Genomic DNA, 26950 nt, shown 5'->3' with positions numbered 1-26950 from the left:
AGTTTATATAACACCTACAGCAAGATTAACTGATAAATTCCATCTAAAGAACACATGTTTTTAAAATATAAGCACTTAAAATGTGTTTTTAAATGTAAGCATTCACTAAATGTTTTTATGCCAGAAAGACAAATTGAATCCTCTAAAACAGAACTATTATATGGTCTATAACTAAATTCCCAATTAATATAAATGTTGAAATTGCATAATATTCTGTTTCTCTCTTCCTCCTCTATGTCTTCATTTGGCAATTCCAGAAGGTTACCTTTTAAAGTAATATCAGTCCTTCCTTCCTTGGGGAATCTTGATCTCCACCCCTCTCATTTTCCTAATAAAATCACTTGAAATTAAAGCAAGCAAGCAAAAACAAAAACAAAACACCTTCTAAGCAATTTCACTAAAGAGTTCTTGTGTAAAATTATTCATGCACACAAGTTTAGTTCACTGCTTCTGAAATGAAATAAATTCAAGGGAAAAGACAGAGTTTTAAATACAAATTTAAGCAAAAAGACAGTTTTCAAAATTATTGCAAAGCAATTAACAATGGATTTTGCAATTTGAACTCCTATATCTCCCAAGACAATAATGAATAGTTTGAGTTCTAATTCTAAAGGCATTACTTTTAAATAAATTAAAAACCAACCTAAGTAATTATTCTAATTTTAATAACTTACCCATCAAGCTCAGCAGTTTCAATATAACAGAGACCGTGTGGCTCACTACTTGATAGGAGAAGCAAATCAGCCTATTTTTAAAAATATAACAAAAGAATACTTGAGAAGGGAAGATTGGTTCAAAGTCTTCTATGCTATGTCATCTCTCTACTACCTATGAACCAATAAAGCCGTAGAAACAAAGTAAAAGAAGTAAGATCCTGTTCCACCTCTATATCATATGTCCTGAACCAAATTCTCCCTCTTCTTCCCTGGTCCTATCAGCAGGAAAAGGAGATATTATACAAATAATTAATTGTTAATTGTTGATTTACATTTGTGAAAGAAGTATATAAACTCTATTTTCATGCTTTGATCATTACTAATGGGAAATATAAAACCCTCCCTCAATAAATAAGATAATTAAAAATATTTATATGTACACACTTTAATTACCTAATAGGATCAGTTAACAGTAGGAGGCAGGCAAGAGAGACGAAGAAAAGACAGAAGGGAAGGAATTAGGAGGAGGATACTGGAAAAAAACTTTAAAAAATAGAAGAGACAGAAAAATTAAAAGAGAGGGAAAAAAAGCTAAGCAAGAAAAAGATGGTGAAAAGTAAGGAATGGGAGAGATAAGATAAAGTAGGGGCTAAGCAAGAGAGTAAGATAGAATAGAAATGTAGTAAAAAAAAAAAAAGGAAAAAAATCAGAGACTTCAGTATTTTGTTTGTTTTTTCAAAGATACACAGTTCTATTCTGCTGTCCATATGAGCCTTGGAAACCTAACAGAATTCAGTTCTAGAATTCTGGTAGCTTTCTACATTGGGAAACAATTCATCTACTTTATTTCAGGTTTCAAAATTTATTTTAAAATAAATGTTTTTAGAAAATTGTGAAAGATTTGAATGTCTAAGAAGAATTGACTTAAATTTAGAAAATTGTGAAAGATTTCAATGTCTAAGAAGAATTGACTTAAATTTTAGCAATTTATTTTGAGACTCTGGCCTAACAATTTTCTAACTATGTCTGAATGTACAATTAGCATTCCAAATCTGTGAAGTTTTCTTGCCTTCATTTTTTAGAATATTAGAATTGCTTTGTTCTCAAGTCTTAGAGGTTATAGTTAGAATAAATTCACTTGCTTCATTGTCTCAAGCTTTTAAATTTCCAATGTGTGTGTGTGTGTGTGTGTGTGTGTGTGTGTGTGTGTTTTCTCTAAACTGGGAAAAAACAGAGCTGGGGAAAAACCTCAGTGACAACCCCTGCAGGAATAAACAGGTTTGCATTATCAAGGCTTTTCTACTTTTGTAGAAAAGTCACCACAGAAGATTGTTGAAGCAGACATTATCTTCTGATTTGCTGCACTGTGAACAGAGAAAACACACAGACAGTATGTGTAAAAAGTGTATGCCACTCTTAAGCCAAAAATTATTCATCCTGATTTTTAAAGGGAAAAGATATTTTTTGAAAAATCACCTTGATGTTATTTGCCCCATTTAAATGTCAATGCATAGGCATAGGGCACTACAGTCGACATTGATTTTGGCATCAACTAGGAATTGTATACAGCAATGGGACTTAACGCTCTTTGGGCCTGTGCCTCTCCTCCTCTGAGTTTAAAAGGCTCATTTTAAACAAAATCCAGAATTCTTTAATCATCTTGGGTTGAAAATAGTCATGAGGGCTAGAGAAATATATCCATTTTTACCTAGTGTCGCTTTTCTTCAAATCTTTGCATAGTAAGCATGATCTGATGTTACCATTCAATACTGTGCTGGGCTATGTTGACACTTAACACTGGTAAACAAAGGGAGGAGTCCTTGTCCACAGCTGGCTCAGAACATGACTGAGGCACCCCCGCCACCTGGTGGCTGCATTCTCTCCTGAGCGGTGACCCAACTTCCCACAGGCTGATCCCCATGGGTTCTAAGATAACTGTTCCTGCTTTCTGTACTCTCTGGGACCCTGGGACTCCTACTTTTTTACCTTCTACCTTCCCCGCCCCCTTCTGCACCCTCCATTGCTACATTTTTCTTTGATGTCCTCCGAACATTCCTCCAGTTTTCCCACTCCCTGATCCCTGTCCTGCCCTCCCTTCATCCATTCTCCCTTATCCCTGGCCCACTGCTGAACCTTGTTGTTCCCTTGTGCTACCTTCTCCCTTCAAGGTTGTTTAACTCATTTTTTTGTTGTTGTTTTGTTTTGTTTGGGGGGCGTTGAGTTGGAGTCTCACTCTGTGACCCAGGCTGGAGTGCAGTGGTACATTCACGGCCACCCCAGTGTCCACCTGGTGGGCTCTGGCAATCCTTCCACCTCAGCCTTCCAAGTAGCCAGAACTACAGGCGTGCACTACCACCTCTGGCTAATTTTTCTGATTTATTGTAGAGACAAGGTCTCACTAAGTTACCCAAGTTGGTCTCAAACCCACAGGCTCAGGCAATCCACTCGCCTTGGTCTCCCAAAGTGCTGGGATTACAGGCTGAGCCACCCGGCCCGGCCTAATTCATTGTTGTTTAGGAGGGAGTGTGAAGGGGCAGGACCAGCAAGAGCCCAAAGGATAAGTAGTCAATGCACTCATCATCATGCAGGCAGCCCGACTATTTTTGAGTATATTCAGTAATCATTCTGAAAAGGAATAGGTAAGAGAGATGCAGTAACAGCCCTGCTAGTTTCTTTTACCACAGGTGCTGGGACAGAAGTTGAGCAACACGTGGGTCTTAGGGTCTACCAGCCCCATTACTCTGAGTCTCAGGTGAGCCTACCTCAAGCTGGCCTTTCTGTTAAATCTCAAGGGATCCAGTTCCTAGTCGATCCAGAAACTTGTGTTCCAATTGTAGGTGTTTATAATACAAATCGCTGACATTTAGTGAGGATTTACTATGCATAGATGAGCAAAGGTGAGCCCCAGAGAGGTTCGCAATTTGCTCAAGGCCACACAGTTAGTAAGTAGGGAACCCATGATATAATTCAAGTAGTCTGAGGTATATAGTGCAGGGGAAACTAAAATGAGCAAAAACCTCTTTGCTTCAAAGATTTTATAGTTTGGTAAAGGCAGAATGTGATGAAGGTTCTAAGGGTCTTATTAATAAAGTACTATGAAAGGAGTACAAATGAGAGAGAATACTGGGTTGATAGTTGAAGGAGAACATCATGGAAGATTCTAGATGCAATGAAAGGCACATCCCCTAGGCAGAGGTACCAACAGGAGTAAAGAAGAGGAAAGAAAAAGTGTGATTACCTGAATTCACAGGTGGGCCAGGCAAACAGTCATTAATTCTAACCAGAACCACCTTCCACAGATCCCTATTTTTACTTTCTGCTGTCAATTATTGGTGCCTTTTCCCCTTGCTCTGCCAAGAGGGATTATCTATGCCTCCAACAAAGGAAGTTGTGTTTTCTAACACAATGCTGCTCCCCACAACTCCCACAGGCAACAGAAAGTCCAAGCGGCTGCTTCATAGAAATTTGAAGTGAATATTTCCATCGGGGGAACTTGGAAAGAATCCACTGAACATGAATCCTCAGAGCCAAAGACCTTGTAGGCATAATTAATGTTTGTTGCGCTAAAAAATAAAGGAACCTCAAGCAATGTTAACACCTTAAAGCTATATGATTTTTTAAAGACTTAGAAAACGCTCTGTCTCATAATTGTGTCATTTTATTCTCTCATCAGCTCTGTGAGTGAGTAACTTTGCTCCCATTGTATGGATGAGAAATCTGGGGAGGTCATAACTGGTCCAGCAGTGAAGGAGGAAGGTTCACCCACACCTGCCAAATGAACTAAACTGATTCATGTTAAAGTCCTTTCCAAAGTCGTGGTGAAAGTGTCATCACATCTGAGGAACACAAGTATCCAAGAGATTGAATACTGTCTTCAAGGACACTCATTGCTTAAATTGCAGAGCTGGAACTAGAAGCGAGAACTTATGATCCCAAAATGTATATTATTTCCTCGGGTGAGCTACAAATCACTGAACCACAACTATGAAAAGCAAGTGTTTTGCTTTGTGTTATGTTTCGTTTTGCTCTGTTGTATTCAAAAACCAGTGACGAAGGAATATTGGGACAGCAACGCCACAACCCGATAGATAAATTTGTAGAATTAACTTGAACATTTTTGGATCTCCTTTCATTCTTTAAGCCATTCTTACACACAGAGTTCATTATCTTCTTTACCATCTACAACATTATCTTTTCATTTTATTTTCAGTCCAGAAATAGAAATAAAATCTAAAATGGCTCATGCATTGGAGCAAAAATCAGAATGAAATCCTAAAAATGAAAGTGTGTAGGGTTATAGTATTGTTTTTATTTGAAATTTAAATTTCAAAACCAATAAATACATGTTGATTATCTACCAATATATATTTGATACATCATTGTTTGGAGTTTTTTATAATTAAATTGATTTGAGGGGAAAAAAAGGATCGTGATGAAGAGGTAGAGGGGAAGAAGAAGAATAAACATCATAGAGTTTATTCATAGACAGTCCCTTCCTACACAGTCAAAAAGATCCTTGCCTATATATTTATCTTTACAAACTGATAGTTGCTTATAGACAGAACACCGATCATTAACTTTCTTATGTTAAAAATAGTGTTTTACATCTCTACATTTTAGCAAACAGCTGCTTCTTCAATACAGTTTAGATCAATCGTTTTTAAAAATCTTTTTCTGTAATTCCCAGCTTTCTACTGTCATATATATATGGGCAGAGAGAAAGAGAAAGATTATTTATAGCAATTAGGTTGAAACAATAAGTAACTCTGACTTGAAGCTATAGAACTTAAAATAAGAATGAGGGCAGTTAGACCACCCAGAGGCCTCTCTGGAAGTATCTCCTGAAAAGGAATAAATGAGATTCCCTGATGGGTCAAGAGAGAGCAAAAATTTACCCCTGGTCAGAGCTGAAGTTTAAATAAATTAATCTTTCTGACCCTATCATTTCTGAAAGGTGAAATTTTCAATTCCTGTACCAGAAGACTGCCTCAGTTTTAAAACAAAAATGTCACCAGAGCAAACACCTAAAACATGAATGCCTTTTTGTGGAGGGGAAAGAAAGAACTTTTCAAACAAGTTTAACAGCTCAATTCTCATAATGTTCAGATATACTTGTATCTAGTACGAGTTTTATTTCTACCACCAGCTAAAAAAAGCAAAGCAAAACAAGAACATGAATGGTGAATAAAGAAGAAAGGTACACCTGACTCCCAGTGTTCAGGTTCTGGCAGTCACAAGAGCTCTACAGTATGTTTTTCTAACAATCATTTACTTTGTTCTTCTAATACAAGTCAAACTCATGATATTTGAATTATACTCTACAATTTTTTCCTAGTCCCAAAATAAAACCAGGAGCTCTGGAAATTTAGCCCAAAAGTATTTTTGAATTAAAAAAAATAATAATAAGATGCAGAGCAAGAGGGTTTCCTAATGCAGAAAACAAAGGTAGATAACTACTGATTGGCAACATCAAGCTAGTCCATTTCCTTGCTTAAAGTTTACTGATAAATCAAGTTGCAAATTCTAAGTTTGAACAGCTAGAGGTTATGCATTTGAATTGGGTGCAACATTCTCTGTTCACTTGACTTGTAGCATCCGAGCCTGGTGCCTCTAACTCTAGAAGCCCAGACAATAAGGGTGGCTGCTCCAGTGGGGTCAGGAACAGCAGACGGTTGTGGTTAGGAATGGGGGCACTGGAGCCAGGAAGCATGAACTTAACTCCTGACTCTCCCAATGACATGCTATTTGATGACACTGTGCCTCTGTTTTCTCATCTGTAAAATGGCTACAGTAATGATAGCCAGTCCTCACTGGGCTAATGTGAGGACTAAATGAGTTAATTCATATAATGTACTTATAAGATTATCTGGCATGTGTACCATAGTCAATAGCTAATATTACTATTACCTTCATGATCTGGTTCCCCTAAATCTACCTCAGTATAACTCCTAATTGGGTCTCTTTCAGAGACTTATAAGTGTTGTTCCCATCTGACAACATAAACTCGGTCAGCCCCTGCCAACTTCTAGCAGAGAGCCAGGAAATATGTTAGTACACCTAAGTGATTGATAGTAGTTCACCTACAAAAACTGTGTTTGCCCTTGAAAATGGTTTTGTAGATGCTGAGTAGCTAAATATGGAGAAACTTTTAACAAAATTATCTAATCAGGAGACGCCGCAGAGATTTGGGATTTGGAGGACACCTATCCTCACCTATCCAAAGATTAAACCAACAGAACTATAGTTATAGAAGAAACAGAAATAGAGATAAACATATCACCTTTTTATTGATAAAGTTGTTATAACTGCTAAAAACCAGGCTTTAGGTTTGTGGGTCAAATGGGCTTGCTAATACTTCATCCCTGTTAGACAGACTCATTGAGCCACAGACACTAGAAGCTCTAAGTCATCTTAGCCCTCCTACTACCCCACCACAGGGACTTGTTCTTGTAAAATTGTTAGCATGGAAGAGCAGAGTAGAATGGACTTTCTGCTCACAGGTGCAGCCTAAAGAGAATGGGAAGGAAGGATGCACCACCCAGGTCATGCACACCATTCTCTGTCCCCAAACTCAACAACCAGAGAAGTCACTCCAAGGAGAGAAGAGTGAGCAAAGGAGTGTAAAATAGTAAAAGTGTGATGTTGGTCTTGTCCCTTGAAATGAAAACAGGAGAAGCAGGAGCTAGGAAAGAGTGGACAATAAGCATTCTCACCCCACACTAAACCACATCTGTACTGTCTAATATAGTAGCCTCACATCACATAATAGCTACTTAAATCTAAATTAATTAAAATTTAAAATTCTGTTCCTCAGTTGTACTAGCCACATGTCAAGTGCTCAGTTGCCACACACAGCTACTAGCCATTGCATTAGCTATATAGAGCATTCCCTTCATTGCAAAAAGTTCTATTGGACAACGCTAGAACATATTGATCACTGACTTAATGGGAACTTGTCTAAATGAGTGATTCATTTTTGAATCAGTGCTAACAATGCACCTACGGAACTGATTTTCTTCTACCTGATACTGGCACTTGGACTTGCTTTCTGTATCTCATCACACCAGAGCTTTTGCAATAGCAAACCATACATACTATATAATATAGAAAATATAAGTAAATCAAAGACCAAGGGAAATACAAATTAGAATATCAAGGCTAGAAGAGTAAGACGTACAGATAGGCTGGCCATAAGGTTCCACAAAGCTTGAGACACAGATTTGAATCCTGCTTTTCTGAACTCACCCCTAAGAATCTGATAAGTGAACATATTATAGTATTAGTGAACAAGTGAGTCGAGTCCAGTGCTTACCTTTGTCACAGGATATCCATGGGGCTCTTAAGGCGCATTGTTTTTACTGAATACCTGAAGTAGAAACTTACCTATTATTGCCCCTAAAACACTCAATTCTAAGTAAAATGATAGTTAAATATGTAACATTTTCAGTTTATGTTAACTGCTCTACAATCTAACAACAACTGGCATAAAGTAGTTGCCAAAATATCTGAATGCAAACATCTTAAAATGTTTTTTAATGTCAGTTAAAAAAAAAAAGGTTAAGGTAATCTACTTAGAAGTACCAAAACTCTTTCGCTGTAATCATTTTAATTGAAAGTAGAACTCAAATGAGTTATATGGAGTCCTTTCTCCTCAAAGAATCCTGAATATATACGCAATCTTCATTTAATTGGGGCATAAACATTTGTTTACTGGTGTGCCATTGATCCGGAACACCCTGAGTTTTAAAAATTTACATCCAATCTTCATTTTTTTCTGTCTTATTTCTGTAAAAAGATTGATATTTATTAAATTCAGCCAATATTTACTAAATGCCCCTATGATACAAGACGGCACTAGGTATTAGAGACCAGGCAAATCAATATGCACTTTGCCTTCAAGAATTTTTTGTACTCTAATGTCAGCTTAGACACAGAATCACAGCATAGAAGAGGTCTTTGAGATTCTGTAGTGATCTAGCACCTTGATTTGACACATGAAAAAACTGAAGATAAAGTGTTTGCTGTCACTGACAGAATGGAGCAAAAACTCAGTTCTAACCGATTTGCCATTCAGTGCCCTTGCCTTGATTATATCCAGAGGATGTGTTCTTCTAACAGACACTACCTTCCAGGGTATTGTTCCTAGTCTTTATTGAACAGAAAAATAATCTAGACAAGCTAATTTAAGTTGTGTCTAAAATAGAAATAAATAGATTGTGAGTGATAACCTGTCAGAATGTTCTACATATAAGGAGTCCATGCCAGATCTTAGAGATCTCTGTTTTGGCTGCCCTGACAACTTTTTGCTTATTTTTACTTCCCAGCTACTTTCCAAAGCACAGAGGTTGCCAGAGAACTGCATACTTCTGAAAAGTGTGAACTCTTTTGTGAACAGCCTGTCCACTGAGTAGCCTCCTTAGCATGGGCCATTCCGGACAACTTAGTATGCCCAGATGGTGCATTAATGAAAGAAGATTGTTTCTGAAAGTGAATGCTTAAGAGTCTTAACTGAGCCGGGCTCGGTGGCTCAGCCTGTAATCCCGCGCCTTTGGGAGGCTGAGGTGAGTGGATTGCCTGAGCCCGCGGGTTAAAGACCCTCCAGGGCAGGTGAGACCTCATCTCTACAATAAATCAAAAAATCAGCCCGTCATGGTAGTGCATGCCTGTAATTCCGGCTACTTGGAAGGTTGAGGCAGAAGGATCGCCGGAGCCCAGCAGGTCAAGGCTGCGGTGGCCAGGAGCAGCCACCGCACTCCAGTCTGGGCGACAGAGTGAGACTCCAACTCAAAAAAAAAAGAGGCTTAACTGAATTGTTCTTCTTAGAAATAGGTCTTGGGGTCATATTTTTTCCTGTGGTAAAATGTCTCAATTTAATCAAGTACACAACTTGATATACAAAATTTCACTCAGCACAAAAAATACCAGAAGTAATCTAACATATATTTGACATTAACCCCACAATAAGTTGAATTTTTAATCTCTGATCTGGATACTTGCGTCACTCTTAATTTGAACTATAGTTAGTTATATATATTTTAGTGATTGAACTGACCTCTAGAGCTTTATTAGGGAAATTGTAACAAGAAAGATTGAGAACATAAATCATAGTGCATTTGCTATACAAAGTAAGATCTCATTAACTCAGCACAATAAACATTTTCTGATTATTCAGGAAGGAGCATACCTTTTTTCTTTTTCAGTCTATGTTTTCCTCAAATATACTGCAAATCAACAATACTACTCATGATATTAACAGTATCAGTCACAAGATATATAGAATAAGCTTTTTAAAGTACTCAGAAGCATTGTAAAAATTCTTATTTACAACAGCCCTCATGAATAAAACAAAGATGCTGGCAAGGATGCGGAGAAAAGGGAATGCTTCTACAGTGCTGGTAGGAATGCAAACGAGTTCAATCTCTATGGAAAACAGTGTGGCAATTTCTAAAAGAACTAGAAATTGACCTTCCATATGACCCAGCAATCCTCCTACTGGGAATATACCCGGAGGAACTCAAATCATCCTACAAAAAAGATATCTGCACACACATGTTAATTGCAGCACTATTCACAATAGCAAAAACATGGAACCAACTGTTCTGCCTACCAAAAACTAGACTGGACATTAAAAAAAATGTGGTACATATACACAATGGAATATTACACAGTCATTAAAAAAGGACAAACATATGGGCTTTGCAGCAACTTGAATGGATTTAGACGGGCTTTGCAGCAACTTGGATGGATTCAGTGATCTAACACAGAAACACAGAACTAAGTACCACATGTTCTCACTCATAAGCGGACCCTGAACATTTACCATAATAAGAAAGGGATTGGGGTCGGGCTCGGTGGCTCAGCCTGTAATCCCAGCACTTTGGGAGGTTGAAGCTAGTGGATTGGCTGAGCCCGCGGGTTCGAGACCAGCACAGGCAAGTTAGCGAGACCTGTCTCTACGATAAATTAAACTAGCCAGGTGTGGTAGCGCGCTTCTGTAGTTCCGGCTACTCAGAAGGCTGAAGCCAAGGATCGCTGGAACCCAGAAGGTCGACGCTGGGGTAGCCGTGAGTGCGCGTGCCACTGGGCGGAGGAGTGGCACTCCAATTCAAAATAAAAAAAGAAAAGAAAAGAAAGCAATTGGCAGTAGTGGGATACTGCCAGGGGAGGGAAGTGGGGGAACACAACATCAATAAGGGTACCTAATCTCAAATTCAGTGAAGTAGGGACCAAAGGGAGGCCCAAACTTCACTTGTGTGATGACCACTCGTATACCTAATCCTGAATTGTACCCCACATCTTTAAAATAAAATAAAATAAATTTTTAAATAAAAAATAATTCTTATTTACATAAAATGATTGACATCCTGATTTAAAATTTTATGTACCTATTAATTTAAAAGATCCCTAAGGAAACAGACAAGGTGATGATCACTCAGTCTTATCTGAGTTACCATGTTATGAAAGTGATAAGTCAATGTTTTTTAAAACAATTTATAATTGAGACTTTCTACTTTTTACTCATATTCCTTCCTTAATTATTTAATTACTCTCATTTAGTACAAATTTACTAAATTTGCAAATGTAAAAACTTCAGTATATATGCTATTTTAATCTGAGATAAATTCTTTAAACAATATTGAATACTCACAGCAACAAATTGGTTATTTTCTAATTTAATGATGTCTCCCACTTTGACATTCATCCATTTTTCTTTCTGTAGTCTAAGAACAAAAACAAATCAATATTTTTTCGAGAATGGAGAAGAATCACAAATATAATCAAGAGAATGTATTCACAATGTATTATCATATAATAGAAAAAACAGACAAGACTTTCCCAGAATATTAAATTCAAAGAGGTCTTACATAATAAAATTATATTACCTGAGCAATGTAGGAACAAAGGCCCAGAGAGGTTAAGTCATTTGCCCAAAGATAACCAGTGAGTTAGTGATACCCCTGAGCTAAACTCTTGGATAACTCTTGGCTGACTGCTCTTTTTACCACCCCATGGTGCCAGCTTTATGCAGCAGCTATGAAATCAATACATTCGGACACTTATATTCTTGTCCAACTCTTTATGAATAAATATGGAAACATCTCCAGGCACGGTGGCTCATGCATGCAATCCCAGCACTTTGGGAGGCAAAGGCAAGAGGACTGCCTGAGCCCAGGGGTTTGAGACCAGCCTGGGCAACTTGGCAAGAACCTCCTCTCTACAATAAATCAAAAAATTGGCTGGGTATGGTGACACACGCATATAGTTCCAGCTACTTGGAAGGCTGAAGCTGAAGGATCTCCTGAGTCCAACAGGTTGAGGCTGCGGTAGCTGTGAGCGTTCCACTACACTTGAGCCTGGGTGACAGATTGAGACTCCAACTCAAAAAAAAAAAAAAAAACCAGAAACATCACTACCATTGCCTCAGAAATCTATTTAAGTGGAAGCAAAAAGTGAAGGAGGAGGCAGTGGCAAGGGAGAGTCGCTAAGGTACTAACATGCAAGTAAGTGGGGAAAGAAATTAAAATTTTGGAAAGTGCAAGAACAACAATGAGTGATAAAAGAAGCCTTGGAAGACTGAATGAGAAAGACCACCTGCAAACCAGCACTGAGACTGAAGGACAGGCTCAGTGACATTCTAACATGCTAAGCCTAGCAGCTCAGAATAGACAACAGTGTGGCCATTGTGCTGCACTGCTTTCTGTAAAGCTTGTGCATAGAATGGAGCCCCAAGCCCACCCTTCACCAAGTTCAAAAGGGGTTTATGATGAAAAGCTATTGTGTCCATTGGATCTGGCCCCTAGTGACAAGTTAGTCAGAGCTGCCCAAAACCAGACTGGCCCTCTGGAAGGAGACCACCTGTGGCAGTATACCATGATGCTAATCTCCCTTCTGACATTCTCTGAAATGTTTTCCAAGTTGGAAGCCTCCATCACACTTTTTTCTCAGAGATTCCCTTTAGGAGAAAAGACCAGGAAGAGTATGGCAGGTGTCCCCAACAAGTGAGCAGGTTAATTTCATTATGCAATTTTAAAAAAAATATCCTAATTTACTTGTTTTATAGGCTGGAAAACAGTTTTAAATATTTACACAACTGTGAAATATGCCTCACACTATCAACTCCACTGGATCATTTGGCTTAAACACTCAAAGAATTTTTCTTTAATACAGATCCAAGTACATGTTGTTCTGGAAAATTTTCAATCACAGCAGTTTTCATCTCTAGCCAGAATTCAGTCATTTTTCCAATGCCATACTTTTCTGTACTTTATCTAGTTTGATGACAATGGGAGAACCCAGGAAGCCTTCTAAATCTTATTTTATTTATTTTTACAGGTATAGATTATGTACTGGTTTGTTTCTCCTGGGGATACCTCCTTTGGAACCTTAGTGACATTTCTCAGCATACGGTACCTCAGTAGAAGTAGACATGAATGGATGGAGAAAGATATTGTGTCTTTATTTATGAAAATGGTGCTGCTACTGAATTGTCCAGAGTCTTTACTCAAAGTGCGTCTAGTTCAGCATGAGGTTGAGATGATATTAAGTTTTATTTCCAAACTCTTAGTCTTCCTGTCTGCACACTGTAAGCTTTAAGAAGGACTGTACGAGAAACAGCAAGCAGTAGCCCCGCAGTCTAGCACTATCCGACTGTGTCATCAATAACCTACACAGTGGACAAGCGGACACACCTGTCAAATTTGCAGACCACACCCTAATGAGAAGAGCTTAACCCTTCTAAAGTAAGATTATGACAGAAAGTTATTTTATGATTTGACAATGTTATCAGAAACTGAATGAAGAGTCAGAGAAAGAAGTGTAAAATAAATTATTTTAGAGAGAAGAAAGTAACACTGTACATTTGTAACTAGAATTTTGCAAAAAATAACTTAAAGTTATTGGTAAACCATAGACTGTGTGAAACGTCTCAGTTAACTTATTTGAATATTTACTTGCAAAACAACCAATGTGTACAATACAATGAGAGGAGTTATTAAAATGGTATCTCCTATTCTATCTTACCAGATATATATTTTACTGCACTTAACTAGAAACTCAGAGATATATTTATTGAGCACTAAGGGTCATTGCTAGAGAAATACCTAAACTTACTGAGCAGCTTATAAACTGATAAAGACTTACAAATGAATTTAAATCATCTGTATTTTGAATCCAACCATTTTTCTTGTCCTTCCCACTACCACCACCACTGATGACAAAACAACATCAATAAGACATCCCAATAGGACTAAAGGGGCAGACAGAAAATTTTACTTTGAACTACATCTTCAAAATATTTCCAAACTTTAAAGATTTTAGCTTGTATGGTGATTGCAGGGTTTCATCATCACCCTGAGGCAATAAAAACTGACACCTCCTGGCGCTCCATGAGCGATACAGCTGTTCTCGGGGCTCTATGTCATTACACTTTTGATTTCAGAGACTGGAAACCAAGTGTTTACCTTAAGCAAGATACTGTATGCATTGCTGAAGCTTAATGGACAGGAGGAGGGACCTTCAACGGACTCTGCAAGGTTCCTGTTATCCTTTTCTTGCTCTAATGCTCCTGGTTCCCCATCAGTAACATGGATTCCTAAAAGAGGATTTCCTCACAAGCTACAGAAGATAATGTGCTGGGGTGCTAGAGACAGAAGATAATAAAGGTCAATAAAATTGACCTCTCCTAATTAACCAACAAATTCACTTCCACTCAGCGTGGCTTCCTTACTTTCAAGCACATGTCAGCACTATAATAGTCAAAGTATTCCCTTGCTCATATAGACTTTGTTTTGTTCACCACCATACTCTCAGGACTTAGAATAATGCCTAGTTCCTAGTAGGCATTCAGTAAAATATTTACTGAATAAGTGATAAGTAAATTAAGGATTATATAATCATTATTTCCAAAAACATTTGTTGAATGATAATATGTTCCTGAATACAATGTAGTAAGAAATATAGTGGCCAACACTTATTTAGTGCTTACTGCATTCCAGGGACTGTACTGAACCCTTCATGTATAAGGTTATCAATAAAAATAAATGACACTCCATTAAATATAAATTTCAAATAAACAACAAATCATTTTTAGTATAAGTATGTACCATGCAGTATTTGGGACATACTTATACAAAAATATTATCACCATTTATCTAAAAACTGGACTTAACTGGAGTCCTACATCTTAATTTGTTACAACTGGCAATACTATTCATATATCTTGTCTCATTTAATCCTTACAACAACCCTGTAAAACAGGTATTATTTCTACTCCCATGTTACAGAATACGACACTGAGGCTCAGAGAAATTGGGATCGTCAGCCTATTCTGCAATATCTACCAAAAATTTAAATGCCCACACATTTTTATATATATAAATATTCCACTTTAAAGAACTAGTGATCATACAGACACTCAAATATAAATGTACAAGAATGTTTATTGCAACATTATTTATAACAGAGAAATATTAGAAACCACCAAAATATCCATCAACAAGAATGAGATAAAAATCACCTATTGAGTATGGTGGGGGGGTGTACTTAAAGTCGTGATTTCTTTGCCAGTATACAATGCAACCATGTAACCAAAAATTATTTGTACCCCCTAAAGCTATTGGAATAAAGAAAAAATTCTTCAATTTCTCAACCAACTTATCTTTAACAAAGCCTCCAACAACAACCCCTGGGGAGAGGAGAACCTATTCAGTAAATGGTGCTGGGGAAACTGGCTGATCACATGCAGAAGAATGAAACGAGACCCCTACCTATTACCATACACAAAAATCAACTCTAAATGGATCAAAGACCTAAACATAAAACCTCAAACTATAAGAATCTTAGAAAATGCAGGAGCCACCCTTCCAGAAATTGGAATAGGCAATAAATTCCTGATCAAAGCCCAAAAGCTCATGCCATAAGAGATAATATAGACAGGTGTGACCTCATCAAACTGATGAGCTTCTGCAAAGCAAAAGAAACCATCTAGAGAGTGGGGAGACAGCCCACAGAATGGGAAAAAAATATTTGCCAACTGTATATCTGACAAAGGCCTAGCATCTAAGATCCACAAGGAACTTAAATGTGCCGAAAAGAAAAAAAAACAAACAGCCCCATTACAAAGTGGGCAAAAGATATGAATAGACACTTCTCAAAAGAAGACATCAGAGCAGCCAACAGATACATGAAAAAATGCTCAGCCTCACTAGTCATCAAAGAAATGCAAATCAAAACCACACTGAGATACCACCTAACTCCAGTCAGGATGGCCGTCATCAATAACTCAAAAAACAACAGATGCTGGAGAGGATGCGGGAAAAAGGGAACGCTACCTCACTGTTGGTGGGAGTATAAACTAGTACAACCTTTGTGGGAAACAGTGTGGTGATTCCTAAAAGATCTAAAAATAGACCTTCCATATGACCTGGCAATCTCCCTACTGGGAAGACACCCAGAGGAACTCAAATCACTCTATGAAAAAGATACCTGTACACGCATGTTTATTGCAGCATTATTCACAGTAGCAAAAAACATGGAACCAAACGTGCTGCCCATCAAAAGAGAACTAGATTTTTTTTTAAATGTGGTACATATACACGATGGAATATTACACAGCCATAAAGAGAAAAAAATTATGAAGTTCGCAGCAACTTGGATGAACTTAGAGTCTATAATACTGAGTGGTCTATCACAGAAACAAAGAACTGAGTACCACATGTTTTCACTCACATGCGGATCTTGAACAATTATCATAATACTATAAAAAGGGGATTGGCAGTAGTTAGAAACTGCCAAGGGATGGGGGCAGGGATTGGCAATAGTGGAAAACTGTCAGGGGGTCAGGGAGGGATTGGCAGTAGTGGGAAACCACCAGGGGATGGGAGCACACCTCATCAACAAGGGTATAATGACCGCTTTATATCTAACCCTGAATTGTACCCCCATCTTCAAAATAAAAATAAATAGATAGGTGTACCACAGAATACTTACTCAGTCATTGTTCCTCTGCTAAACGGAATACAGTGCAGTCACTAAAAGAAATAAGATAAGTCTACATGTGCTGATATAAAATGTGCTCTGAGTTACATTATTAAGTTAAAAAGAAGCATGTGCAGGACATTGCAAATGCATGGTAAGATTCTATATTTAGAAACAAGGATATGCCTACACATATATACATTTTTACATGCACAGAAAATTTCTTGAAAGACACACAAGAAACTGTTCAGTGGTTGCCAACAAAGAAAGGAAACCAAGAGGTGAACTGGGATGGAAGGAACTTCGTTTCCATTGTATACTCTTTTGTACTGTTTGAATTTTTGGCATTACATATATTGGTCCTTTAATGGCTAATTGGAGAAAGGAATAAAAGGAGAAAGAAGAAATGGAAGAAAAGAAAACTTTGCCAAGGTCATATATAAGTGGCAGGTCCAGGACTCTTAATAAATCTATATTTATTGTTGTTGTTTTTTTTTACTTTATTCCTATGGTAATTAAGTGTTGCCTATTTAGAAAGAGAAGGGACCCTAAGGAGTTGAAGACATTTGATTATGGGAATAGTGCACACTCTCAGTGTTTAAAACCAGCTGATCCAAAAACAGCTTGCAGTCATGATCCCCCGACACAAATGCTCAGTGGACAGCAGCAGTTTCTGGTTCTTTTCAATCCCAGTACTGTCAGAGCCACACTAGAGTAAAACATACAACTTGGCCCTAATCCCCTAACAACAGACTGATGAACAGGATCTCATTACACTGAGAGTGAACATAATGCTCATATCTTTGGAATCTATTTATTTTGAAGAATACAGATGTTTCTCTCCTTTTTCTCCCTTCTTAGTGAAATGCTTTCTCTGAGGCACAATCACACAGGGAGGTCTGTGTTCAGCTGCTGAAGATGCTTTCTCACCAATATTCCAGGAGGAAAGGGTGGGAAGAAGGAAAGATGATGAAAAACAGAGACCTACAACATGGATAATTTAGTTTTACAATTTTCTGAGGAAAAGTAATCAATGTTATAGATGCCCTGCTTAATTTATATAAATCCTTATAAATCCTATTGTGCATTATTTGGATGCAGAAATACACACACAATTTAACCTTTCTATTTTGAAAACAAAATGACCAATTCACTTACTATGTTTTACCTAAACAATAAGCCTGCCAATTGTTGTGCATACAATGTATTCTTTCATCATTTCCCTAAACTGAAACCCTCCCCCAAGTCAGTCTAAGACACTCGCTCTACCATCTGTAAATTCTAAGTCAGATTCAATTAATAGATAGCTAATAGATTATAATCCTACAAGGAACTCAGAAGAAAATTATTTCAGAGGAAGACTATCACATCTGCTCTTAATTATGAATCGGAAGGAAATACTTTAGAATGATCATGGAGAAAAACAGAGTTATTTAGGTCTAGGTGGGACTCCTGGGTAACAGATTCAAAGGAGATTTGTGTATAGGAAGTTGATTGGCAAGTCTTTCTGGGATTAACACCTGTGAGAGAGAGAAGGAAGCAGAGCTGGGCAGAAAGAGGAGTTGGGCCATGGACACAGTCACAACAAAGGCCTCAACCATGCCCATGGGAAGCTCTAGAACTGAAACGGGCCTTCAGGATTAGATCATGTGGGCCAGGACTTTATATATGTCATTCAGTCATTGGATGAAGGATGACACCACAAAAGAGGGATGACCTTAAGCAAAACACTCCTCAACCAAGAGTGATTCCCAGAAAAGGCCAACAGATGAAGATTGTATGTGGACAGCACTTCTGATAGTTGGGAATACATATTCTTGGTCCTAAAGGGGGATGTGGATGGCATCTGCTGCAAACTGACAGCCACTTCCCAATTTTGCTATTGACATGTTCTTAAAATTATAATATTCCTTTTTAGTTGTTAGCTACTTCACCTTTTTATAAAGTCAACATGAGCAGCTACTGTGAAATATTGTGCCTCCCCCATTCAATTTTAAAACTTTTGCAAAAAATCTGTAGAATCTTGGGTCATCCAAATCACCTCCTCTTCCAATAGTTAGTTAATAAGGTTGGGAGTTATGTTTCTAGTGCTTGCCCTTAAAAATATTCTACAGATAGTCACTGACTATCCAAATAGCCTAAGAATAATGTCTATAGAAAAAAAAATCACTGTTCCTGAAATATCCCTTATATAAAGAACATGTTTGATGAAAAAATGTACAATCACTTTAACCTGAGTAGGTCATCATTCTCGTCATCTAAGTAGCCACATCTTATTTTAAGAAATCAGAGAAGTTGCTCTTGACAGGCTCAATAGTTTTTTGGGGGGGGGGGGGGGACTCGCCCCCAAGGAAGAGTTTCCAATTGAGAAGAAAACCTGAAGAAAATCTTAGTTCTGGGATTAAAGGTCTATATTATATTTTTCCATTGCTTTTAGTGATAGTCTCAGTCAATTTTCCTATATAGGACCATGTTAAGAGAGAACCAAATGTTTGTTAAACCAGAAAAAAATATTAGTTGCTTAACGTGTCAATAATATAAGCCATACCAACATAGACTAAGCAGAGGAGTCTCAGTGGTGTGATCTGGTTTGCTCTGGTCAGAGAACCTAATGTTCCAGAAATAGCGTTTCTGATTTTGCAGCACAAAGTACAACTAAGGGTATCACTGGAAAATCATGAGTTTATTTACTCACTAGATTTGCAATCAGATTAAGTCCTAAATACTTTTTAGTAAATTTTTAAAACATTACTTCAAAGTAAATTGTTAATAATTATCATCCTGAGTTCTTCAGAAAGAGGGTAACATGTAAGTAGAATTCTTAATTACATGATCACTCACTGGCATGTGCAATATCATCACTCTTCATTGATGAGTTCAAGACCATTCTTATCTATACAAAATAAGCATTCAGAGGAGATACTCTGCTGAGTGTCAGGACTACAAGTGAAATTGTATGCAGACTGGTAATCAAAAAATCTACAGACTAGTGAGAAAATGTAAGTCTGACTCTTAACTAACCACAGCTAAATCATCCTTGTCTTCTGATACCTGGAATATGTGGATATTCTTCCAGTCAACGATGAAGAATACCTGTACTTCAGGAGAATGACCTCAGTGTTAGATTGTTTGCCACATAGCTGTCATCAAAAGTCCAGTGAGAAAATTGATAGCCCGGAGAGACTGTCTAATAAAGGATATATTAACTTTCATTTCTCAAAATATTCCAAGCTTTGTCCCCATAAATAGTGAGCTCATCAGAAAACTATATGCCTGGACTGTATTAATCTGGTCCCTCTAGGCTTGTCTTCTCAGAATCATGACTTAACACCACGCCAACAGATTTTAATCAGGATTTACTTATGATTATAAGTAAAATATCCCTACTTTCTGAAGCTTCAATCATTATGTCATTCATATTTCTCTCAGGACCAGAATAAATCTTATTGCTCACAATTACTAGAATGTTTTCTTCTATTGGACCATTAGTTTTGCACCTTCACACCTTCATTTGAGGAAAAACAAAGTTCAAAGCAATGTTTTAGAGCTATGGATGACAAATCTTAATGAACTGCTTAAACAAAAACTAGAAAATTTTATAGTAAGACTCTGTCCTTTGAGGATGACATTGTGGGGAAAATCTTGATATTTGAAGAAACAAAATTCTTTTCAGAATGGAGCAGAAGTTAGAATTCATTTTTTTAAATCCTTACAGTTAAAGAAGAGAATGCTGGCCTCTTGCTTATAAAGGGAATGATATAACATAGTAGAAAGAATACATATCATTCTCATTCATAAGCAGACCTTGAATGACTATCATAATACCATAAGAAAGGAATTGGTAGTAGTGGGAAACTGCCGGGGGAGAGCAGGGGTGGGATTGGCAGTAGTGGGAAACCGGGACAGAAACCAGGGGAGCGGGAGCATACCTCATCAACAAGAGTACCTGCATAATGAACATTTGTATACCTAATATTTGTATACCTGAATTGTACCCCACATCTTTAAAATAAAAAAAAACTTTAAAGAAAGAATACATGTCATAGAATCAGAAAACATAGACTTGGGTCCAAGCTTCACCACCTAGATCCTACTTCTTTTCAAGTCCTTCATTGCTGACACCCAAGTTCATGGCATCACCATCTCACCTGGACAACAGTAGGAGATAAAGTTTCACCCTCATTCTGCTCTTGCCTCTCTCTGCTGTCCATTATCTACACAGTAGTCAAAAAATATTTTTGTCATTCATATAATTTTCCAACTTAAAGACCTTCAATGGCTTCTCATTACATTTAATATAAAATTAGAATTCTCCACCAGTAACTACAGAAATTGGCTCTTGCCAACCCCTTTATCATAATACTCTAGTCACAGGAGACATCTTACTTTCAGGTTCATTTCCGCTTTGGAGCTGTTATACTTGTTTCTTTTACCTAAGATCTTGGCGTGGTTAGCTCCCTCCCAACTCAAGGAGTCTTCTCTGGCCACCTAATTTAAAATAATCTCCCCACCTTCCATCCCATCACTCTCTATCCTATTACCCTATTTTGTTTTCTTGGTTATACTTCTAACTGCCTGAAATCATATAATTTATTTATATTTTGTTTATTGTCCACCTTCCCCACTCAAAGTTTGGTTCATTTTTGTCTGACCAACTCATTTTTGTATCCTTAGTATGTAGGACGGTGCCTAGCACATGTTAAGGGCTCAGTACATATTTGTTGATGATTATCCAAGTGGAGTAGCTATTTATGTGGTCACTAACACTGTGTGCTTTAGCATAGCTAGCATCAAAGCTGACATGAGTAATAGTTTCACCTGGCTGTACTTGCTGGGAAGGCCCTAAGAAAACAGAGCAGAGATAACTGCCAAGTACTGAAAAAGGGTAGGGACAGAGTGAATCACTGCAGGGCAGAGCGTAACAGTTTAGAGAAGAAAATAAGAAAGAAAAAGTTTTTTCTTTTTTTTTTTTTGAGTTGGAGTCTCATTCGGTCGCCCAGACTGGAGTGCGATGGACGGGAGCGACCGCAGCCTCGCCTGCTGGGCTCTGACGATCCTTCCGCCTCAGCCTTCCGAGTAGCCGGAATTACAGGCATGCGCTACCACGCCCGGCTGATTTTTTGATTTACTGTAGAGATGAGGTCTCGCTGCCCAGGCGGGTCTCGAACCCTCGGGCTCAGGCAATCCACTTACCTCAGCCTCCCAAAGGCGCGGGATTACAGGCTGAGCCACCGAGCCCGGCTAGAAACAGTTTTTTCAAAAGATAAGAGTGGAGTACAAAATGTATGTATTGCATGGGCTCTTTTACATTTATGCAATAAACAAACTAATACAAGAGGAAGATCCTTTTCTCTACAAAGTAGACATTTTTACTTTTGAGGTTTTTTACACTTTTAGTTGATGAATTTTATATAAGAGCTCACTTCTAGAAAGCCTCCTTTGTCTCCCCACACTCAAGCTGGCCTAAGTACTTTCTCTTTAGTGCTTCCACAGTAGCCCATGACTACCGCCATCATCAGATACGTTACATTGAAACTCTCCACTTGATTGTCTCTCTTCACCACAAAATATGAGTCATGAAACCAGAAATGGTATGTTAATCATCTATGGCACTTAGAAGGTACTCAATGTTTGGGGAACTAAGACAGGCCTAAAGATTCCTCAGATTCAGAGCAGGCATGCTATGTTTGGTCTTAATAGTTCTAGGACAATAACTCAAATGGCCCCAACAATACTGGTCTATTATTGAGCCCTATCAGACTTTCCAGTTCAAGCCGATAGGATTGGCGCATAAACAGGAACTGCAACACTTTCCCCTGGCTCAACCTAGGACATGATCTAGAGTGTCCAAAAAAATCCACTATTCCAAGACTTGTCAGAGTTAGATAATTCTAGCTTCTGCTGAAGATCCTAACACATTTGCTGCCCCATGCCCTACTGACCACAGCTCTGTAAGACCCTGGGACATGGTCAAGCCTTAGACTTAGGGTTGGTATATCAAGTGGTAGTTCCATGTCTCATATTTTAGAGAGGAATGATAATGGCCTTCTAATGTAATCCCTTCATTTCTCTTTGGTATTACTCAAATCCAAAGTCTCTAGGTTTTTTTCCTACTCCCCAAATATACCTATATGATCTTTTTTTTTTTTTTTCTTTTTTTAGCCTGGAGTAAACTCTAATTTTCTCTACTAGGAAGATGAAAACTGTCTGCCAGAAAGTTGCCCTTTTAATCACTTTTCGGAAAACACAGTGCACTGTGTGCTCCACCCAACTCTGGGATTAAGTTTTTCTGCTTCATAGCAATGACAGGCTGGCCTCACACTCCTCCAAGCCCTCTCTGCTTTCTAGCTATCGAGGGGTTTCAAGATCTTATGTTCTTATTTATAGTCTATTTTTAAAAGGCTAAATATATGTATGAGTAACCTTCTCTCTTCTGAATTTATTTCCCAATCACAAGAGCCACTACTGGGAACTGTATTTTCAACTTGGTTAATCAGGCGATTTCATGCCAGGGATGGTGGCTGTAATTAGGTATATTTGGGTAGAACTTATATTGGTTTGATATTATCAGAATCGGGTTTGAAACTGAACATTAACAAGTCTGCATGCCAATTATGAGCATTTATGCTACAGTTCTTTGCATATTTGTTTGCATAAACTTTAATTCCTACATTTTTAGACACCTGGTACTCTAAAATGTTCTCTATTTAAAAGGGCCTCTGTTGAATATTGATTTCCTATCACTCCTTATATCTCACCTCCAGTGTTGTTCCTTTTTCATCCTTAGAAGGAGAGTGAAAAGGGAGATACACGGCAAGGATACAATTTAGAATAGAGAAAGGAAAAAAAAACATAGAATCTGAAGATATTCACCAAAACAAGATGAAGTTCTCAGCACTTATAAGAATTGAGACCAAGGCAGAGAGGGGAAAGTCTTTTGAAGTTACTTTCCATCGTAAAGGATCAGATGAAAAAGAGAAAGCCCAACAAAGAAAACAGGACATATGCTAAGAAATATTTCTCAAAATGAAAAGCGATACTGTAGTACATTAGTTGTCTGATAGGGTGCACACAGAGGAAGCTGTGTCCCTTGTCTTGTTTTTCATTTGTCTTGTTCTCACTGGAAAATTATGTTCTATAGCTTTTTAAAAGTATTAACGTATTTGTATCACCCAAGTTTCAGGAGGAAGGGCCAAGAAAAAGAAAGTAAATTTTTATTAAAATCATGTATCTAGCAATTTAATTCATCGTACTGTGACCCTAAAGCCTATCTCTAATAAAGCAAGCTTTGCAGATCTGAGTTCTCACGGGGGTTAAGTCTGGATTTGTCCAACCTGGGTTGATGGAGAGAGTAAACAGATCCTGTGATAGAGGTCGGTAATTTCCAACAGATACTTAATAACCAAGTCTAGAATGAAGAAAAAACAGCTCTCCCTTTTGGCAGAAAGCTTTAGGGGTTTTTTTGTGGGGTTTTTTTCTTTTTACATTTTAAAATTATTTACAGTTCATATGGTTTCCAGACCTGCTCTCCAGAAACGAGGGCATCATCCCCTGCTCTCAGCACTCCACATGCGATTGCTCAGGCAGCCAGCCAGATGAGCATTCGATTTGAAAATGAAGCCTTAAATTTAGCAGTGTGAAAGGGGAAACATGTCAGAACACAAACACCTGGAAAGAGGCAAGGTAGCCAGATGAAGCCAGCTGGGTGAGCACGACTCACCAGCCTGGCAACCCAGGAAGTGCCACTGGGAGGAAAACATCCCATCCCCCACAAATTCCAGCAAGGCCACCTCTGCTTCTCCACCAGAGTGTCTAGGGCTGCCCAGGTTCCCACATTTCTGCTTGTCCGATTTGCTGCAACATGGGGCAGCTAACAAATTAAACAGTCAGCACTTCTTCAAATCCCATCTTGAGATCAACTAATTCAGAAATGAAGTCCTTCCTTTTCTTTAAATATCAGACACTGTCCCAAACACGTTAAGGTCCAGGGGTCCCAAAGAGACTCCCAGTAACACAGAACACTAAGATTAAGGATAGGCTTGGTATCCAAGGACCCCACATTCTCAGTGGCAACGACAGCGATAGCGATGTACAAAAACCCTCAATAGGCTGTGTGCGGTGGCTCATGCCTGTAATCCCAGCATTTTGGGAGGAGGAAGTGAGAGGACTGCCTGAACCCAGGTTTGAGACCAGCCTGGGCAACTTGGCCAGACCTCATCACTACAATAAATCAAAAAATTAGCCAGGCATGGTGGTGCGTGCCTATGGTTCCAGCTACTTGGAAGGCTGAGGTGGAAGTATTGTCTGAACCCAGCAGGTCGATGCTGTGGTGACCGTGAGCATGCCACTGCACTCCAGGCTGTGACAGTGAGACTCTGACTCAAAAAGAATAAAATAAAATAACAAAAATATGCAGTATATAGACACTGCCCCATGTGAGCTGCAGGGGAAAAGTGGTGGGAATGTAAAAGATATTGTTTTTGCCTCAAAATGATTTCTTTAATTCACTTAAATCTTTTGCTCACCCATCATGGAATTACTGAGTATCAATGGCATGCTAGACACTGTTCAGCTGGTGATGAGAATATAGAGATTGTTTCAACCTCATGTAACTCACAGCAGTAACAAGGACAAACAGACAAGTACAGCAATAGGCTGCCACCTCTCCCCACATCTACCTCTGCCTTGGCAGCAAGCATGAGATTTTCCAAAGAAAATCCCTTCCATGTAGTCCCCTTATTCTTAGGGGGAAAAAACATATTCTTTTTTGTTTTTTGTTTTTTTTTTCTTTTTTGAGTTGGAGTCTCACTCTGTCACCCAGACTGAAGTGCAATGGCACACTCATGGCCACCCTACCATCGACTTACGGGGCTCCAGCGATCCTTCTGCCTCAGCCTTCCAAGTAGCGGAACTACAGGCCACGCTACCACAACCAGCTCATTTTTTTAATTTATTGTAGAGATGAGATCTCGCCAAGTTGCCCAGGCTGGTCTCGAGACCACGGGCTCAGGCAATCCACTCGCCTCAGTCTCCCAAAGTGCTGGGATTACAGGCTGAGCCACTGAGCCCAGCCAAGACCCCTATTCTTAATGTAACCTTCAAGGCCCAACACGGTCTAGCTTCTGATGGCTTTTTCAGCCCTATCCTCCCCCTCTCTTCTCTTGGCCTACTCTCTGGGCTTCTGCCACTTAGTTCCTTATAATCACCATCTTCCTTCCCTCCACAGGAGCTTTGCACATGCTATTCCCTCTGTCTAGAATTCTCCTTGCCATTCCATTGCTCCCACTCCCATTACAACCTTTGCCTAATTAACCACTAGTTGTCATCATGCTCTCAGCCCAAATGTACTACTTCCTCAAATAACCCATTCCTAAACTGTTTTATCTCACCTCTGCCAAACCCCCGCCCCTGCCCACACACAAAAACCTTTTTTCAGAACCATATTCTTTCCTTTAGCAGCACTTGCCTTGGTTTGTAATTATACACTATGTAGCATGACTATTTTATTCAATCTGTTTCTCTGACCAGACACTAACCTCCATGACTACAGAGAACATGTCTGCTTAGGTTCACCTGCATTTCTAGAATCTAACATAGTACCTGGTACACAGGAAGGACTCAATCAAGACTGAAAAATACATGAAAGGTAAGGAGACTATTATGACACTCTGTGCTGTGATCGAGTGTGGTATGTGCTATGATAAACATGAGCACAAAATTTGTGGGACAACTGGTTAGAACATTGACAGTGGTAGTCTCATGCTCTGAAATGTCTCCTGACACTTTTTGCTATAATTCCTTTTATCTAGAATACAATATCTTCATTATTGGAAAATTCTGCAGTTAAAGTCCCTATTCTTTCCCAATTCATTTTGTAACTTTCATATCCAACTCTCCTTTCACTATTTCTGTTGTTATTATCATCATATCTACCCTTAGACTTCCAAACTCCCTTTTTTTGTTAAATATTTTTATCCTTTAGAGTCATTGACTTCCCTTCTTTGGCTCCCAACCAATATGCCAAAGCTGAAGATGATCATAGATGCACAGTGTTTAAAGGCTAGAAGGGACCTTGAAACATTTGGCCCAGTGGTGCTCAAACTTCAATGAATGTGAAAATTCCATGAGGTGCTTATTAAAAATAGAGTCCCAGGTCCCACACCCAAAAGTTTTGATTCAGGAGGTCTGAGAAAGAGCCCATGAATCTATACCTGGGGTGATTCAGAACCAGGCAATTCTATGACCTCACTTATGGAAACACTATTCAGTCCAGTGATGCCCATGGAGGCCCTTCAAGGGCTACCACAGAGAGTGACAGG

At 38.5% G+C, this 26950-nt stretch overlaps 1 protein-coding gene across 1 annotated transcript in view; it reads right to left on the bottom strand.

Moving 5' to 3' along the window:
• Positions 1–670: 670 nt before the first annotated feature.
• LOC103276806 (probable phospholipid-transporting ATPase IM) overlaps positions 671–26950 on the bottom strand; it is a 147607-nt gene continuing 121327 nt past the window's right edge. Inside the window, exons 6-7 of the mRNA XM_021707095.1 lie at positions 11305–11377; positions 671–745 (exon numbers count right to left, since the gene is read on the bottom strand). Of these exons, the coding sequence (XP_021562770.1) occupies positions 671–745; positions 11305–11377 (148 nt within the window). The remainder of the gene's footprint in view (positions 746–11304; positions 11378–26950) is intronic.

The sequence above is a fragment of the Carlito syrichta genome, unplaced genomic scaffold (assembly GCF_000164805.1).
Source record: "Carlito syrichta isolate Samal-C Ts95f unplaced genomic scaffold, Tarsius_syrichta-2.0.1 Scaffold316382, whole genome shotgun sequence".
Lineage (NCBI taxonomy): Eukaryota > Metazoa > Chordata > Mammalia > Primates > Tarsiidae > Carlito > Carlito syrichta.
This window is presented reverse-complemented; position numbering and strand designations above follow the sequence as displayed.